Raw genomic sequence first — 21,075 nt, forward strand, 5'->3', positions numbered from 1 at the left:
CTTAGCATCTGATCCTTATACTTGCTATGTTGCTGTAGCACAGACGGTTGCATCACTTCATGTCTAGCAAGGAGGCGTCTGTGAGATGTTTCTGCCAGCTGTCAGTTTACACTGGGGACAGAGCCCAGAGGAGGGGCTGGGATTTGGGGCTTTCTTTAGGGGAAGCTACAGGGAACAGGTGGGAGTTTGTACATCTCGAGGGCACCTGGGGTGGGGACAGGGAAAAATGGTCCAACTCGGCCACGGTGGCCTCAGCCTTTTGGTGACCATCACGATATGAGGTTGTGTTGCTTTCTTGCGTTATAACCGTCCACTTCAGTGGCACAGGGAAGGGACAGTCCAACATGATCCCCCATATTCGCTGCTGAGAGGGCCTATCATTGGTACTGTAATGTCCTTCCTCTGGACACATCAGAGCTGTTGGAGGCAGGAACCACTCTTTGGTCCTTGTCCCCTGCTCCATCTTGTCCTTTCTCCCAGATGGAGCCAGGGGAGGTGACGACAGTCCTTGACAACGAGCTGGAGGTCCCGGTCAGCAGCGGCCCCAGCGGGGACTTTGAGATCCGGGAGGAGGAAGAGACGACTCGTCCCGAGCTTGGTAATGAGGTGATGGCTGTTGTGACGCCTCCATCGGGACGTGCGCTGGGCAAGAATGCAGAGCCAGGGATGATCGACAACACGATAGACTCTGGTAACTCGGCTGCTCAGCTCCCTCAGAAAAACATCCTGGAGAGGAAAGAAGTATTGATAGGTGAGACTGGCAGCTGCAGACTTGTAGGGGGAGAGCTGGTGTGTTCGGAGGGGGGGCAGATTGCTGGGCTGTCCATGCCCCGGGAGAGGGGTCAGGCTTTGGCAGGGCATTGGGATAGTGTGGAGCCTGGGATAACCCACACTCATCTGCCAAAATAGCTCTAGGGTCTGTGCTGGGGGGGTCCCAGGGGTCTTCGTGTCTTTGCCAGGAGTGTGCAGAGCTGTGCACAGTTTGTTTTTGCTAAGATGGGTTTCCAGGAAATATGTAGGATGTTAGGGGAAAGATGTGCTACAGTGTTGGCTGAATACCACCTGGCCACCCCTAACTGCAGGGGAGGAGGGAGGTGCCCTGCGAGGGCCACTTGTCCCAGCCAGAGGGACATCAGAGATGGGGCAGAGATGTCAGTGTCCCAGCCTAAGGGAGCTGGCGGTGATGGCATGCCAGAACATTTATTGTGCTGGTGGTCTTCAGCTGATAGTGGCAGGTGCTGGCAGGTGCCCAAATGAGCAGCTTTTTGGGGGACTTTCTGCACCCTCCTTGCATGAGGTGACAGCCTGTGCAGGGACCTCTCTCTGTGCCTGAGCTGCCTCATGCCAGCCCATCACCCACTATGCAGCTGTAGAGCAGATACCTTTGCGTCCTACCCACCCTTCAGCATTGCTGCACTTGGGAGCTTGTTGAAGCTCCTTGAATCATGCAATTGCACCTCACCTTCATTTTCAGTTTTCTTAACCATAGAGTTCAGGAGAAAAAATTGCTCACAAAGTTGCAAAGCATGAACCCAGGAAACCAAAATGATTCCCCCCCCCCTCAGTATTTGTGCTGAAAGACAGGCTGGGGGTGTGGGGCGGCACTGATGGCTGTGTCACTTCTCTGTGTTGCAGCGGTGATTGTGGGCGGCGTGGTGGGAGCCCTCTTTGCTGCCTTCCTGGTCATGCTGCTCATCTACCGGATGAAGAAGAAGGATGAGGGCAGTTACACGCTGGAGGAGCCCAAGCAAGCCAACGTGACATACCAGAAGCCCGACAAGCAGGAGGAGTTCTACGCATAGAAGGAGAGCGTGGTGTGCCTTGCGCTCCCTCCCTCCCCACTCCAAACTCTCCCTCTTCCTCTACTTCATCCAGTCTCTCTCTCTCTCTTTTTTGGATCAGACTGTGAATTTAAAAAGCAAAACCTGCAACAGCTAAAGAAGAAAACACACCTTCGGCATGATGAAAAATCAGGTGCCCAGAGCATCGTTGAGTTCAGACTGAGTACCACTGGCCTTTCTGCTAGCGGGAGGGACAGGGCAAGGAGCCAACGCCAAGGAACCTGTGCCTGGGGAGTGCTCTGGCGAGCCCGGGATGGGGCAGTCAAGCTGCTGATGGCAGCCGGAGGTTAACGGGGCTTTTCCCACCAACAGAACAGACTCCAGGATCCGGACATCTTCTACCAGCTCTGGGGCGCAGGGGGGTTGGTTTGGATTTATCTCCCCTTATTTTTTTTCCCCTTTGGAAAGGAGGGATGTATCTTTCCCTCTCTCTTGTTTTTACTTTTTATTTTCTTTTTGAATGGGGTTGGTTGCTTTGCAGGAATTACCTGGCTCCCTGCTTCTGTTTGAAGAGAGGACGCAACTCTCAAATATGCTTTGAACCTTGAAAAAAAGCACAAGGGGCTGGAATACCTGATGCCCTGGGATTTGCTCGTGGAGTGAGGGGGAAAAAAAACAACCCAAACATGGCCAGTATGCTGGAAATGATCTCTTTAGATCAACTCTTTGGAGAGTTCGTGGAGCAGCAAGAAGCTGCATTGGGGAATCTCATGCTGCTCCCCTCCTGCTACTGCCTCACTTCACTGCATCGCTGTGCACAGCCAGAGACCTTAAATCTACAGACACTGCGTGTCACCAGCCGCTGCGGGGTTTGGATGAGAAGGGACCTTGCTTTTGCTGGGTTTTCACTGTGACCAATAAAACTCAGCTTGCACAGTATGACCTACAGCAGTAGTTTTAAAATGGAGTGGGACATTTCTTGGTGGGGAGTTGGCAGGGAGAGGAGTTGGAAATGGAGAAGCTGACTCCTCTCCACTGTTCCTCCAGAGGGGACAACAAAGCTCTACAGGGCATGAGATGCAGCATAAGAAAAGGAATGCAAAGCAGAAGCGATACCTTGGGGGTCAGGCAGGGGTCCCCACCAGGCCACGCACACCCAAAGGTGAGGAGGGTGTGGCAGAGTGGTGGCTTTCCACTGGTCAGCCCCAGGGCAGGTTGGTTGCTACTTATCTTTTGCAAGACCCAGAACTGATGGTTTGTGTTTCTTTTGTTGTTGCTTAAATTCTAGTATAACCCACAGGGCACCCAGGAGCCTGAGAGCAATAGATCCTGGAGGCCATTGTCACCCAAGTGCAGTGGTTTCCCCTCTGAAGCTACCTAAGGTGCAGAGCAGCAGGGCGTGATTCAGAGTCCAACTGTGCCTTCTGGAAAGGCTGGATTTTTTTTGAGCAGGCTCTCTGCACAGAAAAATCAATTAGGTATTTCAGTGAGTTGGCTTTTAATTAGCTGAAGCGCTGTTTGCGATGCAGTCAAGGAGCTTTGTTTGCATGATGGTTGTGATCTCAATGGTGTCCCATGGAGACCTTGGTGTTGCTCTTAGAGCGATTTGAACAGGGGAAAAAAACGGGGGAAACTGGGTTGCTTTCACTTGTTGCATCATGAATTAACCTGCACAGACAGTGACACTTTGTCCCCTCAGGGTGTTAGTGGTTATAAGGATTTATGACCCTGGTGGAAGCTACAAGACAGCAGTGCTGCTTTATGTCAGGAATTTGAGAGGCCAAATGCGTATTATATATATATATATATATGTATATGTATATATATATATATGTATATACACACACACTTACATACATACAGTTTTTATATATATATATATATGTGTATATATATATATATATGAGAAATGAATTCCCTGTAAATTTTCATGGCACTGTATATGATGACTGGATGGGACTTTGTGGTGTGAAGATGTGTGATTTGGGCTGTGCTCCCTCGGGTTACGCAGTGCAGGGGCTGCAACCCAAAACATCCACCTGGTTTTACTTCAGGGCTGGGAGTGGAACCCCTGTGCACAGGCCAGCTCTATAATCCCCCTTTTAGGGAAGTCAGCCTGAAAATCATCATTGTTTTTGTTCTTTTGGTTTGTAGAAGATGGTGCTGCTTGATGTCTTGGATGGTGGCGCTGAAGGGCAGATGGTGTGGAGAGTGTGTGCGTGCGCGCGTGTGTGCATGTGTGTACACCCATTGCTTGGGTCCATCCCGGCTGCAGAGAATGAGGATGCTGTGAAGGGGGGGCCACGCGTCTGAGGAAGGCTGGTGTCAACCAGCCAACTTTCTCTGACCTACTTGAAGGGGAGAGTTTCGACTCATGGGTTTGATGATTTTGGGGTTTTCTTGTCCTGTTGGGATGACACAAAGCACCTTAGCTGCCGGGCAGTGGCAGGAATCAAGCTTCTTCAGGATTTAATGAGATGGGCATGGCAACTATCAAGGCCACCCAAAGTCACCATCTTTTGGAAAAACATGGACTTAATCTTTTGAGCTTGCATTAAAAAAAAACAAACCAACACCCTTCCAGCTTAATCTTTTAAATGCCGCTTTTCTTAGCTGCTTCCTTAATCTTCTTCAATTTTTTTTTTTTTTTTTGCATTTAATAGTCTGAAGTTCTATTATACAATTTTTTTATCCACTCAAGCTTAACCTTGGTTCACTCAGCTGGTGTTAAGTTGTAATCCTGGCAGTTAAATCCATTACAGTTTCAGAAGTGAGGAAGGCTGAAAATGGGAGGGCAAAAGGAGGCTGGGCAGTGCTTTCTCCTGCAGTAGTTAAAAGTACAAGACAACTACATGCAAAAATAGGTGAAGGCAATTAAACGGGCAATCAGAATTGTCCAAAGTCTTAATTCATTTTATATTTGCTGCTTCCATGCATTTGCTGTATTGCTGTCTGCCTGGAGAGGGGATGTGAGCCCAAGGGCACTGTCTTTTGGGCTTGGAGCTCACCTTTTTCTGGTGATGGATTATGACAGAGCCTTTCCTGTTGCCTCAGCTCCCCAGAAGCACTGGGTTAGTTTTTGGAGTTGATGGTTGGAAGAAATAAGCCTTGTCTTGCTGGTGGATGGCTGATTTTGTGTCTCCCTTGTAGGGTACAGGGTGGCTAGAGGGAGCTGAATGTGGGCTGCATTTTTTGGGGAAAGCCCGTCTCCAAAAAAATTGCAGATACCATCAGCTCTCTATTACCAGAGCAATAGGGATGGGTAAAACCCCAAAGAAACCGAGTTGAATGACGCTGCCAGGGTATGTCAGGGGGTTGGGGTTGTGGTGGGGGTGGGCTGCAGTGTGCCCATCCCCAAGGCTGTGCCTGGCACCATGTGAATGTGCATATTGTGGTGCTGAGCCTGAGGCTGTGCCGAGGGCAGCCGGAGGCAGAAGGTGGGCAGCGGGACATGGCTGCTCCCTCCAACGTGCTTCTGCACAGGCACATGTGCCTCACCATGCTCTGGGGCTTTTGAGGGATTCCTGGTGCAAAAACGGATGGGGAAGAGGTGAGAAAGCATGGAGGGGAGGAATGTAAGCATCTTTCCTCAGCTGTTGATTTGGCTGCAGAGCAAGTTTTTAGGAAAATTAACTCCAACGGTAGCTTGAGCATCCCCTGCATCATCCCCTCCCAAAGCCTGCCAGATTTGGCTTCATCCCCCTCTGCACAAATTCATCCCCTTCCCCAGCCTGTGTGTATCCCTTGTGGTGATACCGTCCATGAACAGCTGCATTCTGCCAGTTGGGGTGGTGCCCAGGTGTGCTCGTCCTTCCAGCTGTGTGCCCTGAGGACATGGGCGGCCATGTGGATGTAGAGGATGACTTTTCCACTTGCTTTTCCATTTTTTCTGCATGCTTCTGTGTGTGTGTGATACACTAGAGCTGAAGGAAGACTCTTTGCCATTCCAGTTTTGTAATTTTAGGAAAGCTGCAATTGCAAAGCGTGAAAGACGGCGTTGGTTCCTCTCCCAGCTGCGTGGGTTTTCAGTCTCCTCTCTCCTGTGATTCGCAGCAGACATCACCTTGGAGGAGAATGATAAGTAACCAATGACTCCTGGGCTACATGAAGGAGGAAGCAGGAGGAGGGGGTCAAAGGGAAGGGAGGACCAGAAAATGATGTGCAAGAGCCCAGACAAGGGACTGGAAGTGGGAGGACGGGAAGGGCAGGGGATAGAGGTGGTCCCCCCCGGCCAGTGGCAAGACCTACCCCCAGACAGGTTTTGCAGGGCTGGAAGGGGGTTGCCTTTTTCCTCTAAAAATCATTTTGATTTTGGACCTTTCAAAAAGGTCGGCACTGGGGCGGATCCCGCTGCAGGGAAGTCAATGGTACTGGGCTGGTTTGCCTCCAAGTTTCCCATTCCCTCCTCATTTTGCTTGGTGGGTGCCAAAGGTTCCTGGGAGGGAGCTGCTTTGCTCCACATGAGCCTTGGCTCCTGCTCCCCAGACTCATAATTCAGAGCTATCCCACCCTTGCCATGAGTCACCAGCACAGAGGCTTTAATAGGAACAAAACCATTAGCTAAGAAAAAACAATGGATTTTTTTTTCTCCCTCCTACCACCCTTTTTATGATTATAAGTGTTTCTGGGCTCAGAGGTTTTCTGCAAGGCTCTGGCTGCTCCTGAAGTGACATTGAGTTTTCAACACTGAGAGGTTTATTAGAATAACTGGCATCTCACCGGGCACCTTGCCAGCTGCTCGGCTGGGCTGGAGCCTGCAGCGACAGGGATGGGTGTGTTGTGCGTGTGTATGTATGTATATATATATGTATGTAATTAATATGTATGTATATATGTATATACGTGTGAGTGCAAAGCACGCATGCATGCGCAGGTTCAATATAAATTCTGCACTTAACGAGGAGGAGGGGGGATTATTCAGCATTGTGTGCTGGGCTCCGCAGCCAGCGGACCCTGTCCTCTGCCGTGGGCTGCAGGATCAGGCCCCACTCTGTGGGGTCCTTCCTTCCCTCCCGCTCTTCGCCCTGTCACAGCAACGACCTGATCCTGGCTACCTTGGCGCTGGGTTGGGGTCTGCCACGGTGGGGGTTAAGGAGCCTTTTGCTGAATACCACATCACCAGCTGGAGCCGAGCCGGAGCCTGGGATGGCTGAGGCTCTGTGTTCGCTGTGGTTTGTCCCACATACCTTGTGCCTGCAGCTCTGCGGACAGATCCACACCCAGTCTCTATAGAGAAGTATCAGTCTGGAGTGTACAAACTTTTTTTTTATGTTGTTTTGTTTCACTTTTTTAAACTATTATTTCTATTTGGGGAAAAAAAGTCACCCTAGGAGACATCTGTGTGATGCCCAGATGCTTTTTTTCACCCCACGTTCCAGACAGCTCATCCACCGCATCTCCAAAGACCTCAAGGGTACCAGTGACTTTACGCGCATAAGCTACCCCTGTTCTGGGTCCCCCTGGTCTAAGTCATAAAAGTACAGCTGACAATCAAACCAGAGAGAACTGCTGACTTTAGAAAAATGTATATCCATTGCAGTTTGATAGAACTACTTTTTAAAATCACATGCTTATCTCTCACTAACACCTACCATCAAGTCTCCAGGATAAATTGTCACCCATTGGTTCTTCTGTAAATAAACATGAAATGTTCTTGTATAATTTAAAAAAAAAGAAGAAAAAGAAAGAAAAAAAACCCCACCAAAATTTCCATTGATATACATCAAAAAAAGTATCCCTTTCCAGAAGATGTAAATAATTCAAACAAAAAGAAAAGCCCAACTAGTGAGTCCCACTTCACCTTTTCTTTGGAACTGATTTAAATTCCCAATAGGAGAATGAAAAATCTCTTAACAATAGAAGAAACTACAAATGTTTTACCTTTCAATGACTATGGGAGGGAAAAAAATGTGTGTAAATATTTTTAATAGGAAACATATCTTAAACAGAACCTTTTTTTGTATGTACATAACTCTTCTAGAGTTTAGTACTTAAATTGCTTCATAGTGTCTGTTAAAAAACAAAAATAAAATAAAATGTTTGTTTATTGTTTTTGTTCTTACTCAATGGCCAAAACTTTAAAAATAATTAAAAAAGACTATAAAAATCATCTTTGCCAATGGATCTAGCACTGTAATGGTACTGTCTATTTTTTTTAATTATTTCTGTGCTGTGCCCATTTATAAAAGGAGGAAAAAAAATAAAGTCATTTAAACATTGTCTGCCCAGGGCTTTGCCTGCTTTCTTGCTGCGAACTGCCTGCCCCTGGATTTTTGTCATACCGGCGTGCAATGAAGGTGAAGGGAGAAGATCTCACTTGTTCTCAGGCCTCAATACCATCAGGTGAGGGATGGTGGTCTCCATGGCAGCTCTGCAGAGAAGCTGAGGAGCCAGCAGCAGTGTGGACCACCCTAGCGCAGCTCGATTGCGCCCATGCTGGACCATGGGGGAGGTTTGGATGCAGCGGGGGGCTGCAAGTGGTGCAGGTGTTTCTAACAGCACGGAGAGCCATGGAGTGTTGTGGTTCAGCCACTGCATCCCCACCTCCCGCGAGTGTCACCAGCAAGCTGGAGAAGATGTCCAAGCTGCACGAGCCATCCCCTCTCCAAGCGGGAGGTGGAAGCCGCCTGGGCTGTTGGCGTGGGGTCCGGCTCTCGCAGCTCTCCTTTCCAAAGCAAATTCCTGGAAGTGAACTTGGTGAGAGATTTGGCAGCAATGCTGCTGGCCTCTGTAAGGAGATGCTTGGATGTATTTAATCGGCTCCTCCATTGCAGAGGCCAGACCTCTGTGGATGCATCCTGACTCACAGCAGAAGGCACAGTTTGTATGGCCTCATGCTGCCTTGAGAGTCAGCCCCAGCCGAGGGCAAATGCTGTGCCCCAGGAGCTTACCAGCCTCATGGGCTGGATGTGCTCCATATTGTGCGGCAGAAACAGCCCCGGTGATGTACTGCTGGCACAAATTTCAGGGAACATCACTTTGTTTGGGTTTGGGGTATGTCTTTGGAAGTGTTGCTGGTTGTTATTACCAGCCTGGACCTTACTTCCCTTATAATTCTCTGGCTAAAGTTTCTCAGGCTCCATCACAAAGTGCTGCATCCACTAAAAAATGGTTAAACTGCTCTTCTGTATAACCCATCACTGAGCCTTTAGCAAGGGTCACAGACTGCTACAGTGGACAAACCCCGTCCTTCCTTTGAGGCCAGGCAGCTCAGAAGTACCTTGCTGGATGGGGGGTAGCAGATGGAACCCCAGACCACCTCCCTTTTTACCCCAAGCACAGGCTCTTGGAGCTAGGCAGGTCCACCAGCCCCTATGTACCCCCAGGACTGCTCCACGCAGCAGCTCTCACTGCCTACAGAGGCATCTCAGATTTACCAGGGCCACCCATTCAGGTTTTCAAGCCTGTCCCCAGCCCCAGAAATAATGATTTCACTGTGCTGGTGGACAGATTACCCGTACACTTGGCAGCAGCCACAGCCAGCTGCCGTTACAAGTGAAGTGAATAACTGCTTGCAGCGAGGTGTTGGTATTCAGGCTGAAGGCTTGAAACAGCCTCTAATTATATCCCTGTCCCCATTTCTTGTATTTTTTTTCCCCCAGCGGCTCTTATGGAACATTCCCTTCCCACAGCATTGCTGCAGACCCCCAAGATGTGATACGATAACTCCAAATGGTCCAAGTAGGGTTTTTTTTTACAGCTAAAGGGGCTCACTGTGACTCCCTCCTTATAAATCTCTGTGACATGAGCTGAATGTCCAAAAATAACACTGAAATTGAGACTTCACCTTGCAAATTAACGGGCCCTAGGCACTAACCCCTGCCTTGATTCAAAGGGCTTTTAGTCAATTACACAAAACAGCCACGATGCACACCCGAGCGCCCAGTGCTGAGCACCTCCTGCAGACACATCTGGGAAGGAGCTTCAGATATCAACCCTGAGCTGAAAAGAGCATGGAGGGAAACAAGACTGTCACCACTGTCCTGGGTAAACTGTCCTCAAAACCTTCAAGAGCCAACAGCTGGAGCAACAATGGTGCCTGTGCTCTAAAAAGCTGCATTGAAAATATGCCAACTTTAAGGGTAAAACCAGGCCCCCAGCTTAACCTAAGCCTGGGGAGGGGAGACCCAGGCTTGTATGCAGTGCCACTGCTCCTTGAAATTGGGATATGAAGGAATAACTTTAAAGCAGTGACAACTACTGCCTGAGCTGAAATACATTTCCTTCTAGTCAGCTTTAGAAGGTTTCTAAAAACACTGAAATTACTTGTCTTAGTACTAATGGGCTTCAGATGGAATGGGAAAACGCTCTGCTCAGCCTCCAAAGGAAAGGATTAAACAGCAGCAAGCCAAAAGATTAACATTGTGCTTGGCTTTTTAGGCACTTTGATGACATGGGCACTCATGATTGTTTTCCAATCATGAGGAATTGAAAGATGAAGACTAATCTATTCCAGATAAATGCAATGAGTGGTTTAGAGTTGAGGTGGAACAGCTCTGCATGTTCCTGTGCTCAGGGGATGCGGGGTGAAGCAGGAAGGCAGTGAGGTCAAACCTGACGCCAAGGGCCACAGGATGCAAGTCTCAGCCCTGAAGTCTCACAGAGTCTTCACAGAGAAGCGCAGGTACAGGTGAGAAGCCAAATCAGGAGCTAAGGGATGAACAAGCCAATAGATATTTTCAAACAACCTGGATCCAATAAACATCTTAAAAACCTGGCTGAGGCACCTGGAAGCATTAGTTCCCACTGAAGGCCCATGAAAGGACTTTCAAAATGCAGGAAAAGAAGAATCAGAGTGCTTTAAACTTCCTGGTTTACTTTATAAACTAGAAAATCTTGGATGAAATAGTCATACTGCTTGTAAGCACCCTGAAGATGGCAAGGACATTGGTCCTGATGAACTTGTCAAGAACTGATGTATCAAATCCATCTAAGGTGCTTTTGTGACCAGGAACCTTGCTCTTTGCACAGACAAGGACCTGTCTGTGTCAAACGTGGTCAGGGCAGGGAGGATTTTGTCACTGCCTCACAAGGAACCTTCAGGTACATGCAGTTATTGTAAGATGGGTGAAAAACCTGTTTGTAAGGTACCTAGGAAGTGGTTATCAGCAGTTCACTGTCAAAATGGACAGATGGATTGAGCGGGCATCCAGACAGGGTCTCTTCTAGGGGCAGGTTTATTCAATATTTTCATTAACAATTGAATGATGGCATAATATGGATGACTAATAAATTTGCAGACAATACCTTGCTGGAAGGCACAGAGAGCACATCAGAGAACAGGGCTGTAATTCCAAGTAATCTTAATAAATTGGAAAGGTATCATAAAAAAAAAAAAAATCATGTCCGTGATCACTGCAGAGGTCAGTACCACCAAAGAATAATTCGCTATGGTGTCTCCAAGTATCCAATACAGAAACCTCAAGAAGGCAATTTGTCCTGCCTATTTCTTTGCTGGACATAACAGGGATTGAGAAACTTTCTTCAAAGCAATTTAATGCATTCTAAAATGTGGGATATAACATTTATTGAGATGCAAATCAAGGTACTGTGCATCTCTGTGATACAGAGCCAGCAAAATCACAGCAGACCACCATTGTGTGGTTCCGTGTGCCATATCCCTGGCTGTGCTTCATTCCAGGCCAAGGCAGCACCTGCAGGGGAATGCTGTCCTCTCTGAGTCACCAGCCCAGAGGTGTCCCAGCTGTCCTTGCCCATGACCCCAGGATGTGACTGCTGCAAGGACATGGCTGCTACCCTGCTCAGGGAGAGCCCATGTGGCATCCACCACCCAAAGCCACCCCACTGGTGGCTCTTGCTTGCTGATGTGCCTCAAGCCTGGAAATAGGTTCAGGGCTTCTGGATGCCCCTCACCAGGGCATCAGGCCACTGGGCCATCTTGCAGGGATATAGCTAAAGCAACAGTGGCACAGAAAGGGCATTTTTTTACAGCCATGAAAGATGCATTAGTGTATCTGACATGCAGCACACCTGCATAAACTCCCTTACTGGTTCAGCTGGCTTTGGCTTTTTGTTGTCCATGCCTGCCATTGAGATGTGCTTCTCTAAGGCAGGATTTCAAAGGCATGAGTGAGTCAAGTGCCAGGTTCTAGGGACATTGTGCCACAGGATGCCACCTGTGAAAGTCCTGGCAGCCCCCAGAACCTGTACAGGCCCCCCAGGGTGCCCAAATGCTATAGGATGTTTGAGTGCAATGGAAGGGTGTTGCCAGGGGCTTGCATGCTGGATGGGGACCTCCTACATGAGCCATTGGGTCATGCTGCAAGGGAAGCAAGGCAGGGAGGGATACATGCCGCTGCCTGGGATTTTTCCATAAGCTCACCTAAACATTCAGTTATTGAAGAATGAGGTCAGACTCCAATGCCTTCATGGCTTTACCCCACCTCCCCATAGCACCACCCCACAGCACTGACTGCATCTCAGCAGTGATAGAGCCACCCCCTGTTAGTCCTCAGAGAGTTACAAATCCTTCCTGACCTTTTCTGCATAGTTCAAATAAACAGTTTTTACCAACTGCTCTGACTAATGCTGACTTACTGCTCCTAAGGCAGCTCTGCTGGAGGCAGTGATGGGCTGTCCTGCCTCATCCCAGGGAGCAGGCAGCTGCTGCTCTGCTCCCACCTCAGGATGCAGACATGGTGGGTCATCTGCCTCCCTTTCCCTCAGCTCCCTGGCAGGCCTGATCCTCTATGCAGAAAGTCTATTTCGGAGTCCTTTGCATTGCTGTAAATAAATAACCCCCACATCCTCATTCCCATCTTTTCCCATTTCTTCTGAGGTCCCTCCCACCTAGCTCATCTCTAGGAATCAAAAATCCCCCTCACCCAAGTGTCCTCACTGTGTTTTCCCCCGCCTTTTGTAGCTCCTGGACTCTTTCCCCGGCTTTCCAAGGTCAGGAAATACTTTAAAGAAAATAAATATGTATGTAAAAAAATTAAATTCCAGCAAAGAATGGCTGGATAAAACTCCTTGTCCTGGTCTGCAAGACAGGACTGTCTGATGGGAGTGGTGGATATCTGGGGACAGCGGACGCCAGTGGCTCCAGAATGCCGCATTGGAATATTTTTGGTCTATTGTACAGGATTTGAGAGAAAGAGCAGCCTATTCCTATCTGCGTGACAGCATTTCCTGAGCATCAGCAGATATTAATAGTAGCTAATACAGTAGTCAAACATTTCCTATTATTTACCTGCTTCAAGACAATTGGCATCTGTGCTGGTAAACATACCCTTGGGATTTGCACATATCCCTCACCTACTCCCAGACCTGCTCAGACGTATTTCCTCTCCTCCACCATCAAGGCCCTGTTTTTCCTGAGGCTGCATTCATCCCCGAGGTGGGAGGGCAGGACAGTTTGCTCTGTGTCCTATATCTGAAAGGACAGAGAATTCCCTGATGGATTATTTCCCTCTATAGAAAGGTTCGGAAAAATCAGCATTTGTCCAGGACTGCTGGAGCCTGGACATTTTGTGCCTGGATTTGTGTTCAATGAGAAATTCTGCTGCTGACAATCTGTGTTCAATCTAATGAGGAACAAAGCCAATTAAAAATAATAGGGACCCTGTGCTACTGCCTGTAAGAAAACAATAATAATAATAAAGGCCAAATCAATTTAAGTGTTCCATTTAGATAAAATCTAAGCATTCCAGTCTGGTTCTGCCTTTCTCATTATTTTTTGTAATCCTCTCTCATCAACACTAAGGCATTGGAAACTGAGAATTGAAACAGCTGGTTCTGATAAAACTCAGACCAAATTTCATCCCTGTCAATGACTTCCAGAGGAAAACACAAGCAGACCCACTCCTTCCACCACAAATTGTGTTTCCTGACACAGCCATGGGATTTCTCTCTGGACTTAGCCCACTGAATTGCAGGAAGCCTCTTCATCTTCTACAACTTGAATTTTGGGGAAAGGAGTGCATCAGAGCAGAAGTCATCATCCTCTTATGGCATGGGCTGGAGAGCTGTCCTGCAGATCTGGCCTAAGTAAACTTACCTGGCAAGAGAAACTACTTAGCAATTCTGCTTGCATTCTACCACAGAAATCATTAGCATAAAGTTTAAAAACAAAAATTTGGAAACACTTGAAAAGACTATTAGCTGGGTTCTATCACCTCCTTACACCACCCAACTAGACCTCATCTCCTAAGGGAAGCTTCCTCCTTTAAGTATCAAGGCAGGAGCTCATTTGATGAATGTGAGAGGTAGTCTTTATGTGCAAATGATCCACACAGCTGCAAATCATTGCACTAAATAGTTTGCAGGGTATTTGCCACATAGGGCAGGATGTTTCTGGCAAGTGATGCTGTTGTGCCTTTACATTTCATGCCTTCCACAAGGTGTGTTGATTGAAGATTTGTTCCTGTCCCTGTAAAGCTGGAGTGGTTGGTGATGGGTGCTCAGGGATCCCCTGGGTGGCATTTGCTAGGAGCACACAGGGAACAGACATGCCTCCACCATCTCCCTGCCGGCAAAAGAGGAGGTCAGAGGGCTAGGGACAGCAGGAGGGGGAATCCTGTCCACCACCTGTTCTGGAAAATCGTACAACAGAGGAGGGGTTACAGAGGGAGGCTGCTTTGATTTAAACTTACTGAGACTGTATAAAATTATGTTTTCCTGTATTCCCTCACCTATGTCTTCTACAAATATCTCTGGCTCAGTTGTCTATTTTTGGATGCTGGGAATTAACACCTTTATTTGCATTTTGCCTTAATTTGGCCTGAGTTAAAAGCAATTTCAAGGTAATTGGATAATGACAAGGCTTTCATCAGCCAAGGCTATGGCAAGTCTCCATAGCTGGGTCAGAGGAGAAGCTTCAGAAAGTGCCCTGGCACCCAGCGGTGCTCTCCAGATAACTGTAGGGCAGCAGTGTCCCCAGAGGAGCTGCAGTGGCTGGGGAAGAGGAGGGGCTGGGAGAAGACGGGGAGACTTTTTGGCAAGATCCTAAGATCATAGTCAGTGTGCTGGAACAAGGAGGGTTTCTGAGTTTTGAGCTTTTTGGCTGAACCAGTTCTTTAGGTTCTTCTTAGCCATGTACTGTGGAAACTGAGGCACAGGCAGTGATTGCTCTGTATCTCTCTGATCCAATAGCTTCTCTAATAGCATTAGCTAAGGATGCAGCTGGGGAGAGAAATGATTCCCTGTGCTGCTCTCTGAATGGGAGCTGAAAGTTTCTTCCTGGCTGTGAATGATTAGGAGTCAGTTCTTGGTCAGAAACATTAGGTCTTGCGTGCTGTCTGGGGCTCAGGTTTCAGTCTGAATCCATATTATTATACCCCAGTGCATTTCCCTTTGTAATAGCCCAACACTCTTTGAATCCAAAATGACTCAAGGTAATGAGTTCAACAGCTAAAATCTGTGAAAAAACTCCAAAAGTGGGCTGGTTTTCAGGTACTTCCTGCCTGTGTGTTTTGCATGAAGAGTGGTGCCCTGAGAAGGGATGTCTCTGAAATTTGATGTTACAAGGTCTCTGTGGGTTGATATGAGAAAGAGGAGGATGGTTTGTGTAGAGAGAGCACTGCTCGTCTGTGTGGACATGCACACAAAGCCCTGATCCTGCCTGGTGTGGTACGTGGTCTATCCTGCCAGGATAACAGTGTGTTATGCCTGCTGTATGTCTTCCTGCTCGACCAAGAAGATTTTGGACCACAGCCTTCCCATCTCACCTGGCTTTCTGTCCTGAGAAAACACAACTTGCATCCTTAAACTGTTCTCTACACTGCTGCCACCTGTCCTGTAAGATACTATAGACTGCATATACTGCTTGGGCAGGAAACTTAACACATATGGAAATCCTGGGCTGCTATTTTTTCTGGAGGCATCTGAAGAGCCCCCCTATCTCCTCCTCACTCCCCTGTTCACAATCAGCTCAGGGCACGGTGTGGAGCAGGGCTATAACAAGATTATCTCTCCTCATGGCAGGCTCTTGCCATCTGCAACTGCAGTCCCACCAGCTGCATCTGAGGCTGCTGCCGAGCAAAGTGTCAGCAGTTGATAATGATAATAAATTAATAATAGCCTAATTATTTTTTCATTATTTCTGCCTCCTCAAGAGCTCCCAGAGGCACTGAATAATTCACTGATATGTTTTGTACTATAAGTCCAAATAAGCCCTGATGTTTGGGAGGCCAGGCGGCAACGGCTCCCCTCCAAGCCCGGGGTGGGACAACTGCTACACCCTGGCTCCCTCCGGTGTTGCAGGGACTCTGCCTCGCGAAGCAGAAAACTTGTCTCTTGCTGCATACGCCTGCACTAACAGCGAAGGCAGCAAGCTAAGGATTACCAGTTGAACTGGTTTTGATTGAGGAAGGAGGGGAAATGTTTTCTTTCCAGGCTGTGGTGTTTTATGTGCCTGTTTATGTGTAACTTGTGGTACAACACACCCACTCCAGGATGGCTGCAACCTTCTAAAAGCCACCTGAGAGTCTACTTCAGCCCAAACCCCATCTGTGGTCAGGGAAGAGGCTGGCCCCTCTGAAGGGTGATCTGGCTGTCCTTCGGTGGTAGGGTGAATCTCTCCCAACCCTGAGTCTCGAGAGTAGCTTGGGCCAAACATCCAGGCAGGTGTAAGAGACATGATCCAAAATCTGCTCTTTGTGTGCAATTTGCATCTGCAAAGACAACATGGAGCTAAAAAAGGAGTCAAGAATTGTTCTCAGGGTGTTGGAGGAGCCCCAGGCATTTTTTTTTCTGAAAGACCACAAACCCCTGTGTTTAACCCTGTAAACAGAGGCTGAGCAGGAGCTTCTGTTTCTAATAACATCCAAAGGATTAGCACTAGGGAGGGAGGAGAGCTATTTAAGCTTGAAGGCAATAATTAGGAAACAAGCGGGTATAAACTAGCATAAATAAATTCAAACTAGAAATTACAAGCTTCCTAAAACTCCAAGCAGTGAGGTCTGGAGAAGCCTCTGACAGGGACCTGGGAGGCAAAACCCAGAGACATGTCAAGGGGTAAGACCAGGATCGCTTTGGGATGCTCTGGCCTCCTCTACCCTCTGCAGGTGAGTGCTGCAGGATGAGAAATTATAGAAGATGTGAGATGCTTTCCCTGCCCTGGAACAGGACTACACATCTCCATTTTGGGTCTTCATGTGACTTTTGCAGAGCTGGAAAAAACCAATTCTACATGGTTCAACAGGAAGATTTTCTTTAGTAATTCTGGAATACCTCAAATTACAATGCCTCTGAAAGAAAGCAGTGCAGCAATTGGCTTGTGTTTCAAAATGGTTTGTCATTTGAAAATGGGAAACCTATCTTGTGTCATCTTTCAAAATGGCAAACCACACCATTTAAATTATATTCAAGAAATTACTCTAAATTATTCACATTAAGAAAGGTAGTGACTTAGATCTTTCCCTTAAAAAGTGTTGGTTGAATACTGATTGTGATGAAAATGAAATCTAATTTTTGATGTCTATGGTGAAGAAGACAAGACAACATGAGTTTAAATTACAGCGAGAGGGAAAAGTAATATCCTAGAGGTAGAGACAGCAGAGCAGGGTCTGGATTACCTAGGACCATTGTGGGATCTCCACCACTTAGCCTTTCAAGGTCTTTTAGTGATTCTTTCTGGTTTGAATTGCCATATCTCTGTAACATTTGTGTAGGCAAAGCTCCGACAGAGCTGTGTCCTGTCCTGGAATGAAGGGGCAAATGGGCATTGGAAGCCACTACCTGCTGCTCAGCCACCTCTGACACACCTCAGGTGCCACCTGGTTTTGCTCAAAGGGTAGGGAGCCAAGGTGTCTGGGGGACCCTCACTTTCACATCCAAAGGGTGCTGCTCCCAGTAAATCAATCCCTGCAGCAGATGGTGAGAGTGACAGATAGATAGGCAAAAGGTCATTTGATTTTCACTATTTAATGCATTAAAAATAAAGCCAGAGGTTACATTTACACCACCCTGCCCCTTTAAAAGCAGTGGATGTTTCCTCACCTCCATCAGCCTGTGAGAAGACAAAAGCAGATGGTGCTGCAAAAAGGGAAAGAAGAGCTTTTGGCATCCTTCAGGATGTCTCACCAGGCACTCAGCAGTGACAATTACTGAGCAGGTAATGAAGACAGAGCAGAAACAGTGATTTGCTGCTTGTGGAGAACAAAAGAAATTGCCTTCCCACCCCCCCCACCCCCCCACCCCTCCATAGATCAGGGCAAACAAACAGCTTCTTTAATAATGAAATCTGCCTTGATGTGTCCAAGATAGGGTTCTCCTGCTGGGATGAGCTGGTCAGCTGATAACGGGCAGTTTATCATTAGCCCCAAACAGCAAAGATTATCTCCCATGGCAAATGTACTAGAGGCTGCCAGATCAAATACTTTAGAAAGAGATTTAGAGGGGAGAGAAAAATATTTAATGCTTCTCCTTCCTCGTCACCATAGTTGGCACATCTTGGAGCCCCTTGGCTGTTCTGGGACATGACTTTGCCCTTCCTGGGGGAGCTGAGGAGAGGACAGAGCAGAAATGCAACTGCAGAGGTGTCCAGGATGGGAAGAGGAACACACAGCAGATTTGAGGTTTTGCCTCAAGGGTTCACAATATAATATCTGAGTAATTCTTATTTGCTCAAATGCAAATTATTCTACTGCATCTTGGTATCCGGGAAGTAATGTTACCCCATATTTAGAGCCCTGAGGTCTTGAGACGGCCACTGTGGGGTCAGGACAGAGCTGGGGGATGGACTTGCCAAGCTGTAGTGTCATGCTATGGTGCAAGACCTGCCAGGGCTGGGAAAGCAGCACCTGGGTTTTTTCCCAAAGCTCCTTTCCAGGCAGGTTAGGAACATGGAGAAGAGGAAAATCACAACAAACACCAATTTACACACTGGTTTTTGGTGAGTGGACAGGTCATCACCAGGTGCCCACCAAGGCTTTACATCTCCTCTCCTCTGCAGCCTGTAGAAACAGGAGGAATTAAGCCACAAAGCTGCAGTTGCTTCAAGAAGAGAGAAAACTCGTGATTCCTGCTACATCTGAGGGACCTTTTAAGGAGCAGCAAAAGCAAAGCCTGGGGGCTTGTGCCTGGCTTTGATCAGAGCCTGCTGCTCCGGGCCACTTTGGACAACTCTAGAAGCCTGGAGATTTTTTTTTTCTTTGCTGAAGCCCCAGATCTTTTGCTTGGAGAAGAACCTGGGAATGAAGATTCAATTGAAAGGATTAATTGTGGCGGGCAGAGGGGAGTGCTATGGGAGGTGAGCCACTTCGGTTTCAGGCTGGCCAGAACAGAGGGTAATTTAGTGGGACATAATGCATATAAGTTTCTGGCTGGCAGAGAAGAGGGTAATTTAGTGGGCGTTGATCTCTTGAGGTTTTTGCTGGGTAGAGAAGAGAATAACTTGCAGGAGGAGACTCATGGGCAAGTTCTCTTTAGTTTCAGGCTTCACAGTAAGTTTCTTTTTTAACTTTAGTGCCATCTTCCCCGGCTGACTCTGCTATTTCAGATGCCTGATTACAGAGCAGCTCTTTGAGGATGCTGAATGGCTCAGGGGCATGGGAAGGGGGAACAGAGACTTTTTCCAACCCACGGTGCTGGTGACCCCTTGGGTGGTGTGTCTGAAGGAGCTGCCAGCTCACAGTCCTCCCCGGCACTCTGCTGCCATTTCATAAGAACTCAGCAGTGTAACTGGCCTCAGCAAAGAGGTTGGGCTGGACTGTTTGATCACCATGGCCTTATCATCTTACGGAAAAGGTCATCTCTGGGTACATCTCCAGGTCTGATGCTTTGCTCTGCTCCACTGGAGTGAGAATTTCAGCCTCGCCAGGTGGCTCAGAGCACTTCAGCTGTGTTTTCCAGAAGCAGGAGCACAGATAAAGACCTCCATTTTCCTAAAGAGCTCATGGGTCTATCCTCTGGTCAAACCAGAGGAAGGAAGATTTCCTTGTGGCTAGGACTTTTAAAGCCTTTTCCTCCCGTGTGAATTAGTCTAGTAAAGGCTAAATCTATATGGCAGCTTTTCCCTCAGAATTTTCTTATGACCTATTTCCACGAAACTGGTAGAGAAATTGTTTCCCTGAGACTTCTTAGCCTATCTCAAATGGCATTGAAGTCAGCCAGCAGGTTTGGAAGTTACTGAGGATGGACAGATGCAATAGTAGCTGCTAATGTGATCATGTACCCTGTTTCCAGCAAGGGGAAGGTTCAGTGGGTGCTCTGGTCTTCCAGCTCTCACATGCCAGACTCAGTTCAACCGCATGCATGGACAATGCTTCTGGCAGAGACCAATTCCAATAGCCCCAGCTTCAACTCTTGTTTAATTTATCTTCCTGCTTTAAAGATACTCAAAGCAAACCTTAATTTCCTTCCTTCCAGAGGGCATGTTTGAGTTGCCTCCAAGCCTATTCTCCAAAACCACCTTTGGATGGGCTTGGAACTGACAAAGTCAGGGCAAGGGACTCCAGGCACCGTGGGCTGAAGTCAGCGTTGTCATGAAATGCATCAAGGGCACACAACCTCACAGGCTCAACAGGGCTAAGACCACCTCAAGCTTTGGCTATTTAAATATTACATGTCTGTTTTATAGAATCCCCCTTTGCCAAAAAGAGAGCCGGGCATTTCAGGAGTGTGTCTGAGAAGGGGGGCTCAGTGGTCCTCTGACATTGCTTCCCTCTTGGGGAAAACCCTTCCATTTTAGACAGCTACAGTTATTTATACAGTACCTAATGTAAGAAGACTCTAATCCCTTGAGAGGTTTCAAGATGCTCCTGTCATACGGCTAATATTTAGATCAAAATTCTCTTTTGCTAAGTAGCAATATTGCTCAAACTTCATTTCAGAACACCCCACCAGAGTCTAGTTTTGCAACAGTTTTTCATGCTTTAGCAGAGAGCTCCTGTCTATTTATATACATCTCCTCCACACTGAATAACCACAAGAACAACTAATAGGAAGTGCTTGAAACATGTCTTAATTAGTCTGACATTAGCAAGCTCCAATGTCTTTAGTTAATTGATAGATTTTAGCATGATTCAATCTCAGAAATTGAGCAAGAGTTTCATCTACCTTCATCAGAGGCTGAACAAACTGCATTCATATATCTCTCAGGGCAAGGATATTTGACACAACAGCAGTTGATCGAATGGAGAGGAACCACCTCTAAAGGCAGCTGAAAGAGCACCCAGAACTGCCTCTTGGCTAGTCTGCATTAAGTGTGACTGCAAAAGATAGTACTCATGCTTAGCTAACAACCAGAGGATCTCTACAGCAGAGCCAGTGTTTGCCGTACAGCAGTCGTCCTCTTCAGAGACAAAGCATGTAACTGAGAGAGAGACCAATTCCT

The 21,075-nt window shown here is 47.5% G+C and overlaps 1 protein-coding gene across 1 annotated transcript in view; it reads left to right on the forward strand.

Moving 5' to 3' along the window:
• The window catches only part of SDC3 (syndecan 3), a 42,045-nt gene extending 38,424 nt beyond the window's left edge, over nucleotides 1-3,621 (forward strand). Inside the window, exons 4-5 of the mRNA XM_056333556.1 lie at nucleotides 481-751; nucleotides 1,636-3,621. Of these exons, the coding sequence (XP_056189531.1) occupies nucleotides 481-751; nucleotides 1,636-1,802 (438 nt within the window). The 3' untranslated portion in view covers nucleotides 1,803-3,621. The remainder of the gene's footprint in view (nucleotides 1-480; nucleotides 752-1,635) is intronic.
• The last annotated feature ends 17,454 nt before the right edge of the window (nucleotides 3,622-21,075 follow it).

The sequence above is a fragment of the Falco biarmicus genome, chromosome 3 (genome assembly GCF_023638135.1).
Source record: "Falco biarmicus isolate bFalBia1 chromosome 3, bFalBia1.pri, whole genome shotgun sequence".
In the NCBI taxonomy this organism is placed as follows: Eukaryota; Metazoa; Chordata; class Aves; order Falconiformes; family Falconidae; genus Falco; species Falco biarmicus.